At 37.8% G+C, this 20,249-nt stretch overlaps 1 protein-coding gene across 1 annotated transcript in view; it reads right to left on the bottom strand.

Moving 5' to 3' along the window:
- The window catches only part of cog5 (component of oligomeric golgi complex 5), a 75,292-nt gene that overhangs the window by 7,964 nt on the left and 47,079 nt on the right, over positions 1 to 20,249 (bottom strand). Inside the window, 5 exon segments of the mRNA XM_053313974.1 lie at positions 2,641 to 2,751; positions 3,061 to 3,160; positions 5,377 to 5,538; positions 7,552 to 7,756; positions 11,690 to 11,771. Of these exon segments, the coding sequence (XP_053169949.1) occupies positions 2,641 to 2,751; positions 3,061 to 3,160; positions 5,377 to 5,538; positions 7,552 to 7,756; positions 11,690 to 11,771 (660 nt within the window).

Below are 20,249 nucleotides of genomic sequence, written 5' to 3'. Positions count from 1 at the left end.
CATTGTATAATGGTTACATGTACAGAGTTTAGAGTAGAGGGTGTCTGCCTCAGCGGAGATAAATAGTGCCTCTGCTAACACTATGTCACATGATAAAAAGGTCACATATTTAATGAGTAAGGCTGTTGTGTAGAAAAAACATTTTAGCAACTTCACTGAGCAAATTAGATGGCAGGATCAGTTTGATTCAGGTCAGCAGACTGACTGGGAGAGGTATGTTTGCTTCACATTAATTAATCAAAGCATCATGATTAGGAGAAAAAAAAACTCTAGTAGAGGTGAGGTAGTGCTGTTTCACACCTGCTATTTCATTTTCTTGTGGAAATACACTGATGTGTAAAGAAAATAAAGGACTGGATCAAATATGGAATCCTGTGGAACACCATATGTAATGTAACACGTCCAACACATAGAAAAATAAAACACTTTCTTCCTGTTAAAAAGGCAAGAAATCAGTTGAGGGTCTTTTCAGAAATGTAAAATAAATGTCACAATCAGCAGTGTGAGTTCTGAGGTCATTCAAGACTTTTACTAGCACAGTTTGTAGTCTGCTTCACTCACCAGCCACAATATTGGTACTGACTCACACAACTGGTTGTTGCTCTATACTCCATTAGTCAGAACCCACATTTTTTTATCATCAATACAGCTGTTGAAAAGCTCATCTCAGCCCTTGTTTTATTTGATGGTATTGTTTTGCGTGTTGTTGTGTTGCTGTAAATGTTTGACACCATTGGTCCTCAATGGTCCTTTGAGGTCAAATAAAGGTTAATAATAATAACAGTAATAATAATAATAATAATAAACAATGCTAATATATTACTGTATATCTGGTGAAATGTAAACATTCACTTAGCATTTGGCTGGTGGACAAAAAAGTTCATTTCTCCCCCTGAGGAAGTCATTTAACTGTTCTTGACTCATTGTATCAACTAATCTCAGTCTTCAGACAGCTGATTGGTTAGAACTAACAGCTGCAGGCACACAGACCTTAATGGTTTGGACATGCTTGTTAAAGTGCTTTCTGAGGGTTAGATCTGTACCAGGTGTTAGAGGTCAAGATGTGTTTTCTTAATGAAAGGTCTCCATTAGTAGAAAATAACATCCTGCATGCAGTGTAACATGTGTCTCTATTTGTTTTCTTATCTACATTCCCCCATTTTACAACCTTTGTCCTTCCACCCCTCGCCCCACCTGCCAAGAATAAATCTTCACTCACTGTTTTTACACAGTAAAACTCTACATGGTTAAATATTTAATGTAGCAGTAATCTGTTTTTTTATGCTATTAATCAGCTGGGCTCCTGTGCCAGGGCACACCATACATCTTTAATGGAGGAAGCTGAGAGAACATATTGCACCCTGACTGCTTTTCCTTTTATCCCCCTTTCATTTCCTTTGCTACCTTTCATGTAAGCGTGTGTGTCTGCGAGAAAGGCAGCATTTTACGTGACATCACTATGTATTAGAAAGGTAACATACAAACACAGCTAGACAACCACATGTGCTATAGTGTGTGATTATCCTGAGAGTTAAGTTATCTACTGATACACTGAAAACAGGTCAAATACAGTAAAGCTGTCAACTTCTCAACACTAATGAAACCTTTTGTAATGTAGTAATGTAGTCACACACAGTCACATGTACAAACTCATCTCTTTAATGAAGTAAAGTTCATTAGGAAAGTGGGCTTGGTCTCACTACTCGCTACCTTTAAGATATCATCCATAATAAATCAGTACCAAGTAGTATGGAAACGTCTCCCATCAAGATGCCACCTAAACACTGTTACACTGGCTAAAAGCAAATGCACTAAATGTGTAATGGGTATCTAATGAAGTACTCAGTCAGTATCAGAATCACTTTAAGGGTGCATGGATTGGTACTGGTATCATCATATTTTAAATGAGACCCAGCCCTACTCACTTACATCCACTATTCTTTCAAAACGTGCTCACTCCCCATGGACAGGACATATGTGTGAAGTCAGAAACTATTTTATTCTTGTTTCTATATAGCCCTGGGTTAGGGTTAACCCTGTCACAATATCTACTTTTATTGAACGATATATTGTCTCAGAAATAATCACAATAAACAATGTTATTGTCGTTTGAAGATCATTTTATACCACTGATATAATGATAATATAATAGTATAATAATGTAAGGGGGGGTGGGGGGTGGGATTGGAGTGTGGGGGCTACACTGTCATTATGGTTGAGGACAGAGTTATTTACCTTTAATTCTTCTACAGTCTCCACTCAGGACATACACAGTGAGGAATGGAGGACACTACTTGTTTAACCAATGTGACATGAATAGTCTCTTAGCTGCTAATATGAAGTGTGGCAATACTGAGGTCAAAGGTCATGTCCATGTATCATACGATAAGTCCATATATAGACATGATGATGCTGATGATTACGTTATTGTACAATAAGTAGATCATGTTAGTTGTGTATATGATTTGTGACAAGCGTTTTTCTTAAGAGATCCTTTTTAACAGAGTAAGTCATAAAAAATCAACCTCAAATGTCTCTGGTGGTGATGATGTCACTCTCAACCTATATGTATCTACCTTACCCAGTTTCTCTTTCACTCTCAGTGGATAATGCTCTTTTGTGTGTGTTATAGTGTCTTACCTTAGCAACGGCCTGCTGCAGGCGATAGAGGGAGTTAACCACAGAAACGTTCCTCCTCTGGCCGTCTGTTAATGGACCGATCACCTGACTGGCATCACCCTGAGTAGACAGCTGCACACAGAGGGGAGGTGGAATAGATTGAAAAGAAAAGCCAGACACACAGACAGGCAGACGGAGGATAGACAAACGGCGACGACTGTAATGTAGTAGAGGTGTAGCATAGTCATTTCATTATTAGACTCTCAATTTTTTCCATTCATTTAAATATTTCTTCACTGCTTTATTACGTTAGGGGTTTATGAGTCGATAACCCTAATAACAAGGTAGAACAAACAGCGCCTTTATAGGCAGTTAAACTGACATATATAGAGGGTTGGAAAAGATAGAGAGATGCATACAAACAACAACATGAACACACACCAGCTGTTCAGACTTGACACAGAAGAGCTGGACGGTCTTGGCAGCATTCTTGGCCACAGCCAGAGAGAGGTTTGGATCCACTGATGCCACGTTCAGCTCGCTGCAAGCAAGCCAACAAATAAATAAGGAAAGAAGACAGATTTTTTCATTCCATTAAAATATTAAAATAACATAACCTGGATAATTATCTAATGCAAGCTGTATGTCAGTGGTTACACTGTGTTTTTAACCAATAATGATGTACCTCATGTTTTTAAATATGTGTGTGTGTGTCTGCAGGTTAAGGACAGATTGAGCATGTTTTTTCAGTTAGAATCCAAAACTGATTGCTGGGATTTTATATAACCATTAACCAATATGTCTACTGATACGTACCAATTCACTAAACTGCTGTTTTTTATGGGTTTTATGGGTTTATGGGTTTATGGGTTATGGGTTCATTCTTCTCTTATTTCTCATTTATTTTCAGTGCATTTTTATTTCACTTGTAAGACAGAATAAGAAGGATGTTGTAGGGCTGGGCGATTATGGCAAAAATCTAAGTCACCATTAATTGAACTTTTAATCTTGATTAAGATTAATGAACAATGATGTATTTTCACAGTTTCCTGGTGTTTTAATATGTGACGCTGTGGTTAATGTCTAGTTTACTTGATTAGAACTATGTAAAGATCATGGTTTGGGTTCAAATCATCACTGGAGACAAGTTTTAAATTCCTTAAAGATATGCAACCTTTGCTGTCATGGCAACAGTGAACACCACCATTAACTGACGTGAGCAAGATTAAGTCAATTATAGTTTCTAAATGTCAGTTTCCATTATTTTTCGATTAATTGCCCAGCCCTAGGATGTTGTTATTTAATAAAATGTAATGAAGAGCAGCTTATCTCACTGTTATCCACGCACAAAGTGACTGTTTTTGAATGTTATTTTATTATTTTAACAAGGAGGTGTTGAACAGGGTGTGAGATAAAGATGATGACTGCATCAGTGAGGAGAGAAAGAAGCTGCTGACTCAGCATCTGTCACTTCATACATACTATGTATAAGTAGTGATACATAATAATTGATGGTTTTGTTTTACATTATATTACATATGTGTTTTTGCAGGCTGTACTATTTAAATAAACACTAAACTACACAACCAGACTACATTTGGCTGATTATTTTAAACTGAAAGTCATAGTTTGAATTTATACCTTTATACCATATTCCTGTTCCTTTTAGAAAGTAAAAAACAGGATATAATTGGCCACATGCATTATGCAAGACAAGAGGGGTTTACAGCTTTTTTTTTTTGCATGTGGAAGTAACATTGTAATCTTCCAACAAAAAAAAGAGAGATGAAGATAGAATTGTGTTATGAACCAACAAATTTGTATCGTTTTAGAAAAACAAATAAAATATTTTTCTTCCAGATTAACAAAGTGCTACTTTGCATAGTTGTTCAAATAGTTTTTTAGCTCCCAAATATTTTATTTGACATAAAAAAGACAACATTTATTTATCAGGCAAAGAGCAGCTTTCATTTCTCCTCCCTCGGAATGATTTCTACTTTGTCTATAAACATATTTTCCATCTGGTCTATTAACTTTGTGAATAGTCTTGTGTTGTACTACTTTAAATTCAAATTTGCTTTATTGACATGAATGTCACATCAACAATATTGCCAAAGCATCAAAGTCAATGAACAAAAGGACATTAACATATTTAGACCCAAAAACTAAACTATGTACAGTTCATCAGATATATTAATGTTACAAACAAAGATCCTTTCTTTTTTCTTCTTGTATTGTCAGTTTCTCCTTTCAAATGTCAGTAACAGTAGCAGGTAGCAGTTGACAGGTATTTGTTTTAATTTTAAATATGATTGGCACTGATAATGTATTTGATCTTAATTATGCATCAAGTCCTAACATGAATTGTACATATATTGACATCAGAATGAATGATGTAATTAATTTGGCGTCATGTTGCCCATTTGTCCAACTTTTGGGAAGATAAATATAGGATCTTTGTTAGCTTATTCATTCATGATCCTGAACGCTAACACTACATATCATCATCCTGGATTTCTATTTTCAGAATTTGCATTACAGCAGTGCAAGTAATTAAAACAGTAGTCTAATTTATACATCTTTCTGTAACAAATTCTATAAACTCCTGAGCGACCGTCTTGTCGTTGAAATAAAAAGACCTTCAAACGTCTCGACACACTCACAGAGTCGACCCAGAATTGGCAGAGGCAGTGTGGAATGATTTTGTCACTTCCAGTTGGTCCTCGCTGTGAGGCAGCCAAACTGGCATGTACTCGCCTGCTGATGGTCTTGATGATGCTGTCCAGCTCGTCGTTGGACGGCGGGTTGCGGCCCCCCATGGGAAACACGAGGTTGATGGGATCGAAAAGGCGAGAGAGGGACTTGGAGAGGTAGGCTGCTTCGTACAACTGCAGAGAATCCTTTAGAGCCTTCTCTGGACTGCACACACACACACACACACACACACACACACACACACACACACACACACGCACACGCACACGCACACGCACACGAAAAAACATGCAGATCGATTTTTAGTCATGTGGATCTGATGGCTGAACATGTAAGACCACAACAGGCAGCAGAATTAGATCACAGCATCACTTTACTGCAACATTTCACATATATGATGGTATTTTATTCACATACAACATCCTCTAATTGGCTTAAATATCTGTGCTGACATTTACTAATGGAGAACTTAAATGGAAGCAAAATGCCACTGTGTCTCATCCTATTACTGCTCAATGCAGGCATGCTGCTAGAGTGTGTGTGTGCATAGCTGTTAATCACTGTGGTAGGACAAGAAATAAAAGGAGAAAATGTTTAAACACTACAACGTGCAGTTCTGAGCTAGCATGCTTTGATTAAACCAGCAGGTGTGTTTTACTTAGTGTTTGATGAGCTGAATGTGAGTGCTTTTTTTTCAGCTTTGTTTTATCACTTTTATTCACAAGGTTGATTGATCGGTGTGTGTGTTACCAACATGTGTGTATGTGTGTGTGTGTTCTGTCATGTCCCTCTCTATCCATCTTATCCGTCATTCCTTTGTTCCTCATTCTCCCTCTGTGATGTGTAATAACACATCTATTTTTTGTTCTCTTTAGCCTTGTCCACATTTGCATAATACTGTTGTAGAAGTTTTATAAATGTGTGCTAATTTAACCATCTCCAAGAGACAAGAGTGTTTAGTGCCTGGCCAATAATTGATGTGTTTAATAAGGTGCAGATACAGATGCAGTGTATTGGATCAGTGCAGTTGTTGATATGTCTAAAACAAGTAAGCCAATAGTTACTGTGTATAACTTAGTGTTGCAAACTGTCCCTCAAATTACAATGACATAACATAAGAGCTGTTTCTGTAATCATTCTGTCACATTACTAATATGACTATGAATTATTGGTAGAGCTGCAACAATTAATTGATCAATTAGTTGCAACAGTTGCTGCTTTTCTTTGTCTTTGGGGTTTAGACTGTTAGTCTCATATTTGAATTCATCTCTCTGATCTGTGGAAAATTATGATGTTTTTTTTTTATCTAACAATTCATAGACTAAACAATTTATCAACGGATTAATAATGACAATAATTGTTAGCTGCAGTCTTAATTCATGTGTTTTAGGGGTGCAGCAATGGTAATATAGACAGATGTCATAACACTTGACAATAAGAATGTAATAACTTCCATTATTACATGTGTGCATGTTGTAATGTGCATACAGTCATCTCCATCCACTATACTGACAGTTAGTTACAACTACTGTGTTTGAACTCAGTAGAAATGATGTGAGGTGTGTGCCAACATAAACTGTGTGTAATCTGTGACTTAACAACTCCTGATTAACATTTATTTTCATTATCAATTTATATATCAATTATTTTTTAATTGTATAATTATTTTGTTTCTAAAATGTCAGAAAATAGGGAAACACTTTCAAATTATTTTGTGCAACAGTGCAGAACCTCATTTGAACAGTTGTGTGAGCGTTGAGCAGGACTTAGGGCTTAATATATGCTCCAAAAATCTACTTTTCCACCAAACTAAATAACCCAGAGGTGTCAAACTCATTTTCATTCAAGGGCCACATACAGACCAATTTGATTTCATGTGGGACAGATCATTAAAAAGATAGAGGGAAAGAAGGAAGGAAGGAAGAAGGGAAGGAAAGAAAGACAGGCAAAAGGAAGGAGGGAAGGAAGGAAGGAACAAAGAAAGGAAAAAAGAAAGGTAGGATGGACAGAAGGAAGGAAGGGAGGAAGGAAAAAATGAAGGAAGGAAGGAAGGTAGGAAGAACAGATGTAAGAAAGGAAAAGAACACAGGAAGGAAAGTGGGCCGGATTGCTCCCCTCAGTGGGCCGGTTCTGGACCGCGGACCGCATGTTTGACACCCCTGAAATAACCCATATGTGTGATGACCACTCTGAAAAGCCTCTGGACGGTGTGTTTACTTGTAGTCTTGTTTTCCATGCATGAAGAGGTCCTGGCTGTCTGTCTCTGTGGCTGTGATGTCCAGAGTGGCGTCCATCCCCCCGCTGCTTGTTAACGCCCCCTGTAGGCTGGCGCTGTACTGCTGCAGGCGGCGCCACAGCTCGTTGTACAGCCGCAGCAGCTTAGGATACTCTCCTTCAAACGCCTGCTTCAGGAAGGACGAGGCTGGAGGAGGGGAAAAGAGTCGGAGGCGGTGAGGAAACACAAGCTTTAAAACATCGTCCATCTCTTATGGGATCTCATATCTTTAACAGTCCACTAATGAAAAATGTTTGTGGTAAAATCTATACATTTCTCATTTTTCTCATATCTGATTCTAAGCTTAGGAAAAGTGTTTTTTATTTAATTATTATATTTTTACAGAATGTTCTGGTTCCTGTAGGCCCTTTTTCTGTCGTTGCTGACTCCTAAAATGTATTTCTTATTTTATGACAGCTACTTCGTTTTTACCAAATGCTTCTTATTGTTTATAATATTCTAACCTATAAACAATCTCTTCTGTGATAAGTGACATTTATTTTACTGGGTAGGGGTTTAACACAGTAGCGACAAAAGAAATAGTGACATCATTCAATCTCAAATGTAACAGCTTGAGGAAGACAGGAAGAGGTAGAAAGAGGTAACAAGTGGGAAAAAAACAAGTAAAGCGTTACTACAAGAGGATCTTTACATTGCACCCATTATACATAAGAACCTCTCTGTTACATCAGAGGGCCACTGACAAAGTCATCTTAAAAGTTACTTTTTTTGACATCATGGCTTAAGGATCATAAATGATCTGATTTATGAATAATGTTTACTAATGTATAATGTTTTTTGTCAATAAACATATTCAGAGACAAATTATTGGTCACTGGCTCCAATTTAAGACATGTTTAAAAACAGCTCAAAATATATGGCTTCATTTTTTAAAATACATCAGTCATTTACTTAAACAACTGATCACTATAGTTTTTAGTCAATGTAACTCAAATAAGAGGAAAAAGTGCATTTTTCAGGGTACTATTTTTAGTGGCGGATGAATCCACATTTACTCTAATAAGTATTTCTGGCAGCAGGATGGTCTGTGTGGGACTGAATCAAATTAAATTATATCGTGTGTGTATGTGTGTTTGTGTGTGTGTGTGTGTGTGCGTGCGTGTGTGTGTGTGTTCACAGTAATGAAGTAATATGTCACGCCTTGCAGTGGTGTTGCTCACTGATGTTTTTTTAATAGTTTTAGCACAACAATGTAGTTGTATGGCACAGAGAAACACACACACACACACACACACAAAAGAATGAAAGAGAAAGAAGAAGAGGAAAAGGGTAAATGAGGACAATCACAAACATGCCTCTAAATTACTCACATGTTAAAAAAACACACCACCCTTCCTTATATATAGTTGTTGAATATCTACAGTACACAGCTTGCACACACACACACACGCACACACGCACACGCACACACACACACACACACACACACACACACACACACACACACACACACACACACACACACACACACACGCACACGCACAGAGCAGGACAGAAAGTGCAGGTTTTTCAAGTAAAGTGGGAGTTTGAAGCCAAGTATGTTAGCAAGCAGCCAAATCCGCCTCTCCTCTTCTCACTTTGTTATTCTGTGCAATCAGACAACTCTTACTGAAACGCCTCCATCTGATCTGTGAGTGTGTGTGTGTGTGTGTGTGCGTGTGTGTGCATGTGTGTGTGAGAGAGAGAGATTTTATTGTGAGCATAATTAAGTCTCTTTTCTCAGAGTCTATCCCTTACAAAGATCCACTAATACTCTCCCTGTTTTTTTTTATGTATTTCTTTAGAGGAGGGAGCATTTGATTTGTAGCTTTATTTGATTAGTGACTGTAGTGAGACAACGGTGAGACAGAAGAACAAGAGAGGGGATGATGATGAGAGGCAAAACTACAATCAGTGCCCATTTAGTACCAGCTCTAAATTGTTCAATTCCTAAGAACCACTTTATTCCAAAATGATCAGTCATTCTTATTGATATCTGTGTGCTGCATTCACTGACTCAAGATTGGGATCCAGCCTCTATAGTTGTTTTCTTGTTGGACTTAAACACCAGAAAAAAGGGGACAAAAGCACTAATTTTAGGAAAAGGTGGCAAAACACAAAATGTTGTGCCCTCATACAAAACGCGGGGGACGGATGCTCAACACTGTAACTGAACGCCTCATGTATAGACACACAGACTTTGCTAACCCTGCTGCTCATGCTACACTTTTCTGTTGAAAACTTTGACTTGGTGGTGGCCTAACAGGATTCTACAGGGACCACATTCATTAAGATTCATCCTCTGGAAACCATGAATGTATGTAGAAACTTCCAGGACAATCCATCAAATAGCTGCTGAGATGTTTTAGTCTAAACCAAAGTGGTTTGGACTGACACGTATCAATAGCACCACTGCCTGCCTGATTCATTTATATTCCAGATGTTTTAACAGGATAAATGGCTTGAATGTTGCTTTGTACATGTACCTTTCATGTAATACTGCTAGTACTCACCCTCTACTTTACTTGAAGCATGAGCTTAAAGAATAAAACTGATTTATTTCTAAGAACATATCCAGAGTGAAGGGTTTTATGTCTCAAACAGACCAGGAGAAGTTGATTCATGCTTTCATCTCAAGTAGACTCGACTACTGTAACGGTCTTCTGACTGGACTCCCACAAAAAAGCATTAAACAGCTGCAGCTCATTCAGAACGCTGCAGCTCCAGTTTGAACCAGAACAAAGAGATCAGAACACATTACTCCAGTTCTAAAGTCTTTACACTGGCTCCCAGTCAGTTCTAAAGTCTTTACACTGGCTCCCAGTCAGTTCTAAAGTCTTTACACTGGCTCCCAGTCAGTTCTAAAGTCTTTACACTGGCTCCCAGTCAGTTCTAAAGTCTTTACACTGGCTCCCAGTCAGTTCTAAAGTCTTTACACTGGTTCCCAGTCAGTTCTAAAGTCTTTACACTGGCTCCCAGTCAGTTCTAAAGTCTTTACACTGGCTCCCAGTCAGTTCTAAAGTCTTTACACTGGCTCCCAGTCAGTTCTAAAGTCTTTACACTGGCTCCCAGTCAGTTCTAAATTCTTTACACTGGCTCCCAGTCAGTTCTAAAGTCTTTACACTGGCTCCCAGTCAGTTCTAAAGTCTTTACACTGGCTCCCAGTCAGTTCTAAAGTCTTTACACTGGCTCCCAGTCAGTTCTAAAGTCTTTACACTGGCTCCCAGTCAGCTCTAAAGTCTTTACACTGGCTCCCAGTCAGCTATAGAATAGATTTTAAAGTTCTGCTACTGGTCTACAAATCACTGAATGGTTTAGGTCCAGAATACATGAATGACATGTTAGTAGAATATAAAGCCAGTAGAGCTCTGAGATCTACTGACTCAGGTCAGATAGTTGAGCCCAGAGTTCAAACTAAACATGGTGAAGCAGCTTTTACACAACTGGAACAAACTACCAGCAGAACTGTGAACATTTTTAAATCCAACCTTATATTTAATGCTCTATTCTAGTATTTTATTTATCTCTCTTTCTATTTTTCTGTACTTTATTTTTTTATTATAAATCGTATGTGTTAATGTTTCCATGTTTTTACTATTATTGGGTTTTATTTTTATTTCTCAAATTGCATGTTTTTATGTTTTTTATTTTCCAATTCTCACTGTTAAATGTTTGTTTTATGTAAAGCACATTGAGTTGCCATTATATAAATAAAGCTGCCTTGCCTTACCTTCTTACTTTCAAGCAGCCACTCATTTCTATCCTTTTTTCCTTGTTAATATAGTTGCAAGCATGAACATACTACAGACAAAGCTTCCACCAGTTCAACACTGACTGATGAAGCTGCTCAGTGCTACTATGGCTCCATAAACAACAAGCTGTGTATTACTTGCAGCACCACTGATTACCTGCTGCTGTTAACTGAGCTCTTGTTACAGCCTGATGATTATGGCTCAGTAAATGAAGCCTCCTACTAGCTGTTTGTGCTGGTGGTGGTGATGCAGCAGTAATCAGTTGCAGACATCTCTGAAAGAAATCTTAAAAAAAGGGATATAGATGAAAAAAAAGGTGCAAGCTTACCCTCTGTTGCTCTGTGAAACTCCTCACTGAGTGTGTTGGTTACATCAGTCCAGAAGGTGTATAGGATATCAGGCTGGCCATCCTATAAAAAGGGTAGACAGAAAAACAGTCACATGACTTTACACAATTGGTTTCTATTGGTTTTTGAAATACAATTAGATTTGACTTATTTTAATAGAAATGGTTGAACTGGTTGGTTAACTATTAAGATTCCCATTTACAGATTAATACTCTCCTTTGAATAATATTGAGTTTTATAGTTTTTCCACTTGGCTATGTGACATTATGGATCACAATTGGCTTCCAAACTAGTTGCGTGGTCACAAATCAAAGCAAAAGTGTGAAATAAACTCCGTACATTACATCATTTTTCACAACAAAACAAAGTGAAGGAACAAAAACAGGTTTGAGTGGAGGGGGACTTCAAAGTAAAAGACAAAAAGACAAAAATGGTAATACATTTTATACAGTGAACTAAACTTTAAACAGTTAAATAGCACTTTGACACTGGACGACTGTATGCTCTCATATGATTATGCATATTCTATATTTAAACCCCTTATCAGGACTAAAGTGCTTGTGGTTGCTTCTTTCTTTTTTTTCTTTTAATATTCTATCTACTTCTTTTTTAAATTTTTTTGTTATTTTATCTTTATTTCCCTGACTTCATTTATCAAACCTATTTTGGCATACACATGTATTGTCTAAATATTCATCTTGTGAATGACATTTACTGAGATCTTCATGGAAAACAACTTCTTCCTCTAACTTTCTTTTTTTCCTGATTGGCTATCACTGTTTCCATTTAAAAAAGGACTTGACGCTGGACATCGCTGAACAATCTGAACATGTGAATCTACCACAAAGATACGTGTGAGTTCATAGTTAGATAGAGAAAAACATTTCTTTCTACGCCATCGTCTGCCATGTGAAGATCATTTGGTTTTAACATGGTTACATTAACATTCTGCTGAAATGTGTCTCCAGATGGCAGCTTCATCCCAAAGTAATAAAGCAATGATATTCATATTTCAACAATAATAAACTAACAATCAGCACAAACTGATGTGTGTTAATGTGCAAAACTACAATTAAAAGAACCATTTTACGACAAATAACCCTGCATGATATTGCACAATACAGCTGTCAGTGATCATTTGAAATACAGTTATCACTACAGTCTGCATACAATAAAACCTTCTGCATGAACATAAGAAAGAAAGAGAGAAAGAAAGAAACACAGAAAAAAAATCACAAAGTGGTGCCAGATAGGCAGGCAGACACACACACACACACACACACACAGAGCCTGACTAAGGACAGTGCTGTAATGATTTAATGGGAGTGGACATGTGTCTGTGTATTGTCCTCTAACCCTCCATTAGAGCAGGCTGCTGCAGATCTGTTGCCCAGCAGTCTGACCTCTCCTCCAGACAGCCACTACACCCTCACTCCCTCCACTTATAGTAAGTGATCCACTTTTTTCTCTCTCAATGGACTCACAACTTGGGCGTGAGACACAACTGAATAGCAGCAAAAGAATGGAGCTGAAGCTATTAGTCAATCAGTTGGCAGAAACAGACTGACAATTGAAGCTCTTCAGATTTTGGATTTTTTTGGTTGGATAATTTTGGCAAAATATTATATTTGCAGACGTCACAAAGAGGGATGGTTAATAACTCCAACATAGTGATACGATATTATATTGAATTCTTGTGATATTTTTATGATACTTATGACATGTTTAAAAAGTATGTACAGCAAACACTGCAAATTAGATTATTTACTGCCACTACAGCTGTTTAAAGGCCTTATTTCACTCTGTCACTCTGTTTTAATTCAAGCTTTATTTGTATAGCACTTTTCATACATTGTGAGGTAACACAAAGTGCTTTACATAGTCAGAACAAACAACAAATCAATAAAAATAAGAATTCAGAAAAAGCTATCATAACTCTCAAGAATCTGCAACGAGGAAGCACCAGAGGTAGAATAAGAATGTAAAAATAAATCAAATAAAGAGGTAATACAAGTTTAATACAAATATTAAATATATAAGAGGAAAGAATAAAATAGAAATAAAGTGGGTAAAACTGGAAATGTTTTAGCACTTTTCATACATTAGAGCTGACTGGGAGCCAGTGTAAAGACTTTAGAACTGACTGGGAGCCAGTGTAAAGACTTTAGAACTGACTGGGAGCCAGTGTAAAGACTTTAGAACTGACTGGGAGCCAGTGTAAAGACTTTAGAGCTGACTGGGAGCCAGTGTAAAGACTTTAGAACTGACTGGGAGCCAGTGTAAAGACTTTAGAACTGACTGGGAGCCAGTGTAAAGACTTTAGAACTGACTGGGAGCCAGTGTAAAGACTTTAGAACTGACTGGGAGCCAGTGTAAAGACTTTAGAACTGACTGGGAGCCAGTGTAAAGACTTTAGAACTGACTGGGAGCCAGTGTAAAGACTTTAGAACTGACTGGGAGTCAGTGTAAAGACTTTAGAACTGACTGGGAGCCAGTGTAAAGACTTTAGAACTGGAGTAATGTGCTCTGATCTCTTTGTTCTGGTTCAAACTGGAGCTGCAGCGTTCTGAATGAGCTGCAGCTGTTTAATGCTTTTTTGTGGGAGTCCAGTCAGAAGACCGTTACAGTAGTCGAGTCTACTTGAGATGAAAGCATGAATCAACTTCTCCTGGTCTGTTTGAGACATAAAACCCTTCACTCTGGATATGTTCTTAAGCTGATAGAAGCTGTTTTGGTGATTGATTTGATGTGACTGCTGAAAGTCAGATCTGAGTCTATCAGCACGCCAAGGTTTCGGACTTGGTCCCTAGTATTTAGAGAGAGTGACTGGAGATGTTTACTGACAGCAATCCTCTTCTCTTTATTGCCAAAAACAATGACCTCAGTTTTGTCCTGATTTAATTGAAGGAAATTTTGGTTCATCCAATTTGTTACTTGCTCTAAAAGAAATAATACAGCCATAGAAGATGTGTTATGAAGAAGAAACAATACAATAGAACAAACATAATAGTCTAAGAAGTAAAACAAGCTAAAATAGAAAATAAAGTGCAGATTAATAAATAAATACAATTCAATTGAAAGAAAATTAAGTTTACTTTTTATCTTCACTGTAATCTCATCTGTTTAAATGTATTCATTCATCTTCTATTTACCTACCTAATATTGTTCTGCATTGTTGTTGTAAATGAAGGTTTCTCTTCAGTGGTCTTTTGAGGTCAAATAAAGGTCAATAAATAATCATCACGTCACAATAGTGATGCTGCCATATGATCTCATTCAAATTTAAATCAGCATTACCGTGAACAATACAATCCTGTTCTAAAGTTTCATAGATTGAATGAAAAAAAGAGAAATAAAAAAGGAAAAAAAGAAATAAGTCTTAGAATTGTTTCGTTTTCATTTAATATTAAGCTTTGCACTAAACACGTAACTTTAGATGTTCATTGTGTTTTGTCTGTGATGCATGCACATAAGGATATATAAGCACTTGGATGAGCATCCAGGCGATGCAACACATTTCTGGTGACAGTGTGACACTTCCGCTCAGCTGGTGGCAGTAACGCTCCTAGAAACATAGCTAAAGCGCCGAAAATAGAGAAAAGGGACGACTGCAAGCTGACAAACATGGATGTTAACACTGTGGGTTTTAAGATATATAAGAAAAAAACCAAAACCTGTTCTGCAATGTTTTATGGAGGAAAGAAAAGCACTCCACAGTTTTTTTTTGTTTTGTTTTTTTGTTTAGACCTCGCAGATTCACACTAAGCTGAATTTAAACGGACCTTTTGCTCTTTTCCAACATGGAAAACGTAACATTGCTGGCTTCAGTTATCTGTTGAAGAGATGCTTTGTGCAGCAGTGAGAGAAAATTGTTCTGACAAGCAGGAAGAAGACAGTTTTATTGTTCACTCTGCATCACTGATGGATTTTAAAGCTGATTTTGTTATTAAAATCTTAACAACAATCACTTCATGATCATCTCAAATGAGAGGCACATTCACTGCAGCTCCTCACACAGAATTCACTGACACATACGCACATCAATGTCATCATTTAATGTTATTACAGAACAAATGATGGTGCCTGTTTATGTAGTCTATTGTAAGTATTGAATATAGAATAGATGTTAAGTTGTTATTTGCTCACATACTGCATGATGAGCTTTTTACTGTATATTCATTTATTAACTGTTTACAAGAAAGCTTAATACCTCTTATGCTTTAAAAAGGTAATCTCTGTAATCATTCCTCCTGTTCATACTGAATATTAAAAGATCTCCTTCAAATGTGCTTTCAATGGAAGTGATGGAGGACTAAATCCACAGTGTGTCCACACACTCATTTCAAAGTAGATGATCAGCTTCTATGAGTCTTCATCAGTGTGAGTTAGTCATATCAGTGATATCTGATACATTTACAGTCTTTTTACCATCAAATTCCCTCTTAGTGTTTCCTGTTGAGCGGTGGTGGAAGTATAGTAACAAAAAGACTTTGCTACTAAAAACAGTGTAACGTTGAAACATAGAAGATGAAGATTTGACTCATTTGGATGCTGAAGCTTCATATTGGCTTCAGATCAACTTTAAATACAATTTTACACAGATGGAGGACTGTGGATTTAGTCCTCCATCACTAACATTGGAAGTGAATTATGAAGCAAAACCTCTGTCAGTATGAACAGGAGAAATGATAAAAGCAAGAAAAACAGGGTTTAAAGTTAATTTGGACTCCTGACTGTTGTTTTAATATGGACTTAAACATTGTGAACCTGTCCTTTGAGTTGCTTTTAGGAGACAGAGTACAGGTTAGCTATAGAGAGGAGACACAGAGGCCCTGCTGGGGATCTTCAGACTTGTAAGGGGTTAACAAATCAAAGATGTAAGCGGGAATCTAAAAACCTGCAGTGACATCTAAAAGATCAACTGTAACCCTGACAGGGAACCAGAGCCTTGCAGCAAAGACTGGAGTAATATAATCTTGTCTCTTGGAGCGTGTTAATAGCCGGCAGCAGCACACAGGAGAGAAAAAGACCTGTCAGACGTCCATCCAGATGCTTTTGCTGGCTTTCGTAGCAGAGGAGTGTGTTTGTCTCTGCTTAGAATGAGTGGGTGGTGGGTTAATTGCTATCGCATGAAGAAACCACGATTGAGCGGAGGAGACAACGAGTGATCCTACATCTTAGAGACAAAAAACATAGCTGGACCACGTATGAAACATCAGAGGGCTTTCATATGAAATGACAGATACAGGAAGTGGAGACATTGTGGCTGAGATGACTGAAGTTCCTAAAGGTGTAACTTTAATCGCTCAGTCGCAGACTTTTGCATTGAAGATGGAGACACAGACAGAATGGTGAATGTCTAGTCGGAGGAGAGGAGAGGTTCATTTAAGCTCCACTACTCAGCCAAATATTACTGTGTTACGGCTCATTTATCACCATTCACATCTCGGGTGTCTCTTTATCTCCTTTTTGTAATTTGCATACATAGATTAGACAAAGGGAATCAGAGGATGAGACAGAAGCTTGTACCACCTCATCCTCTTGAAAAATAGGTTTTGATGCAGTAACTGCTGACAGTAATGACATATGGCTCTTTTTTTTGGACACATGGCACTCACTCATGTCCACGACACTGTAGAGTGATGGTGATGGTGCAGCTGTACTGCTGAGGAGCCTTGCATTTAGACATGTCATTAGGTCTCCAACTCATACCTCCATCTCTGAGTAATTGGTGAGAGCTTTGTTTCCATAGTAACAGTCTCCTGCTCTGATCTGTGCAACTAGGTTTTGGTGGAGGTAAGAGAGTGAGATGCTGATGATGGTCTTGATGATGTGTTAATGACTGCCATGATTACTATTGATATTACAACTACTACTAACGGCCAGCGGGCCAGGAGGCTGCTGGGGTTTTTTTTACTAGTTTTCTTTCTTGCCTTCTTCTTTCTTTCTTGTTCTCTCCGAATAAATCTGCATTGACATTAACAAAAACATTTTACACAGTAGTTCAGTCACAGTGCTGTGCTCTACAATCCACTTCAAAAACTGATGTCATGGATACTATGTTAGATTTAAAACTTTTAAATCATTTTTGTATTTGTGTATAAAAATTTAAATCCTAACATGCAAAAACAGTGTAATTGCTACAATAAGTAAAGTAATAATAATCTACGTGGTACATGATTTGTGTTGAGTTTTATGATTTATCTTGAAAACATTTGTTGTATTCATAAATAATTCATAAATGCATATTACAAATAGACTTAGAAGTGCAAACTAAATTGAATCGTTATTTCTTTGTTCTTTTATCAAATCTATTATTGAGTTTTATTTTTATTTCTCAAATTGCATGTTTTTATGTTTTTTTTATTTTTATTTCCAGTTCTTACTGTTAAATGACTATATAAATAAAACTGCCTTGCCTTGCCTATAAACTGAAATAACATAATAAGATATAGTTTATAAGTGTCATCAATTTATTTGAATTATTTTTCATTTAAATTTAAAATAAAATAGTAAAAACCAAAACAAAAAGTGCCACCTTCAGGAACATATAGTATAAAGTAAGCAGACATTAGTTTACCCTACAGTACTTCTGTGTGTGTGTGTGTGTGTGTGTGTGTGTGTGTGTGTGTGTGTGTGTGTGTGTGTGTATACTTGTAATGAACCCTGGTATCATCTTTGTTTGGTCTTGTCATTTACCTGTCTGCTGTGTCTCTGCAGGTGCTTGTTACAGACATGAAAACGGGTCATGGGTGAAAAAGGTGAGAAGGATACGACCCCTCTAGGGAGGTTAGGGCTTGAAAGCATCAATCTGCATTTTGAGAGGAAATTCAAGCAGAACTACAACCCGACCCCGGATAAGCGGCAGAAGACGGATGGACGGAGGACAGTACAGTTTGATGAAAGTGCAAAGATTAAAAGAAACATGTTCAATGTAAATTGAACACCAACACCAACACAACATACAACTAGTTTACTAGTGCACAAGTGTGGATGTAGTAGTTGTTGGAAACTCCTGTACTTGCACAGGATTCACACTGACAAATTCAACACAAGACTCTCAGCACATGCAGTGTATGTGTATGTGTGTGTATTATCAAAACAGTCTACACTCAGATATGCAGAAACACTTCAAAGAATAGCAAACAACCTGTTTATAGAATCTCCACAATATCAAACATCCCAACAACAAATGTTTTCAGAGTCATAAAAAAAACCACAATGCACATTAACAACACACACACACACACACACACACACTAGAGTAGTTCCCTTATGCAATGACCTTTTTCCTAGCAAACTCCTCCACAACATCTCTAAAGTCCAGGTCTCTGACAGTTTCAGACTCTGTTGCCAGTAATGATCAAAAGGACTTCAGGCTCATTTTTGATTCTCCCCAAATGAGAAAATGAGCGCACCCCGTCACAGTTTGTCACCGGCAACGTGAGGAACAACCTCAAAGCCACATAAACATTAGGGAAGACTAACTGCAGGCCAAACTTCAATATGGTTTTCAGCATGTTTGAGGGTGACTTGTCTGTTTCAGCCAACATGAAGAACCGGAACTGCAGACACGTAAAACACGCTGTTCCGCCTAGGGGACCGACCGGAGGTTGGGAGGTAGCCACAAGTTCTTCTGAATGTTTTAAACACCAACCCTTAAACATATATATCCATGCCGTACATTGTTGGAAAGCTTTCTCCTGATTCATTCAAGACCACTCACGAATTATATGGTTGCTCACAGCCGTAATAGTATTAGCGGTTAGCTCGGCTAGCCACTCAGCTAAAGTAAGCTAACAGCTATAATGCTACATACCTTCAAAGTCTTCCCTTTATCCACAACGATCATCTTATGACTCAGGACTTTATGTACAGCTCGCCAAGTATCCATTCTTGTGAAATATGAAATCTGTTTCGTTCTAACCGGAATACTTTCCTCAATATGTCCATGTATTAAGTCCAACACGTAACGTAATACACGCGGAACAAACCATATACGGTCCCTTTTACGTCATTTCCTGACTCACGCGTGCGTCTGTGGGACACGTGACTGTTTCATACGACATACGCTTAGGATGAGGCAGCACATGTCTCCAAAGCCAATGAGGACATGTATCCGACGACAACGTGGGTGACGATCTTCAATCAATCATTTCTTTTTACAGTCTATGGTGACAATAGGTGCGTGTATTAATCGTCTATCTATGGTATTAATGAGGTCTACTTACAAGAAGAAAAAAAAACACCAAGTGACGGAGGCCTCTGGGTATTTTTTCTTCTTTTTTTTTCTCTTCCCAATTCAAGGCTCCCGTATACCTCCAAATCACAATCACTTGCCACTTGACCCCCTCCCCCCAAAAAAATTGTCATCGGATCTGCATGATTCACGTAGGTCATCTATTTTGGTTTCAAAACGGCGAATTTCGCCGAAAGGTGAGCGATTTTCATGTCTGTTGTTAGATTAACTGGCAACACCTGATCACTTGGTTGTCTGGTCATTACAGTCCAGCTGCAGCAGTGGCAGCGGTTCAGTCTCCT

The sequence above is a fragment of the Scomber japonicus genome, chromosome 23 (assembly GCF_027409825.1).
Source record: "Scomber japonicus isolate fScoJap1 chromosome 23, fScoJap1.pri, whole genome shotgun sequence".
NCBI lineage: Eukaryota > Metazoa > Chordata > Actinopteri > Scombriformes > Scombridae > Scomber > Scomber japonicus.
Note: the sequence above shows the minus strand (reverse complement) of the source record. Positions and strands in the feature narration are given on the sequence as shown.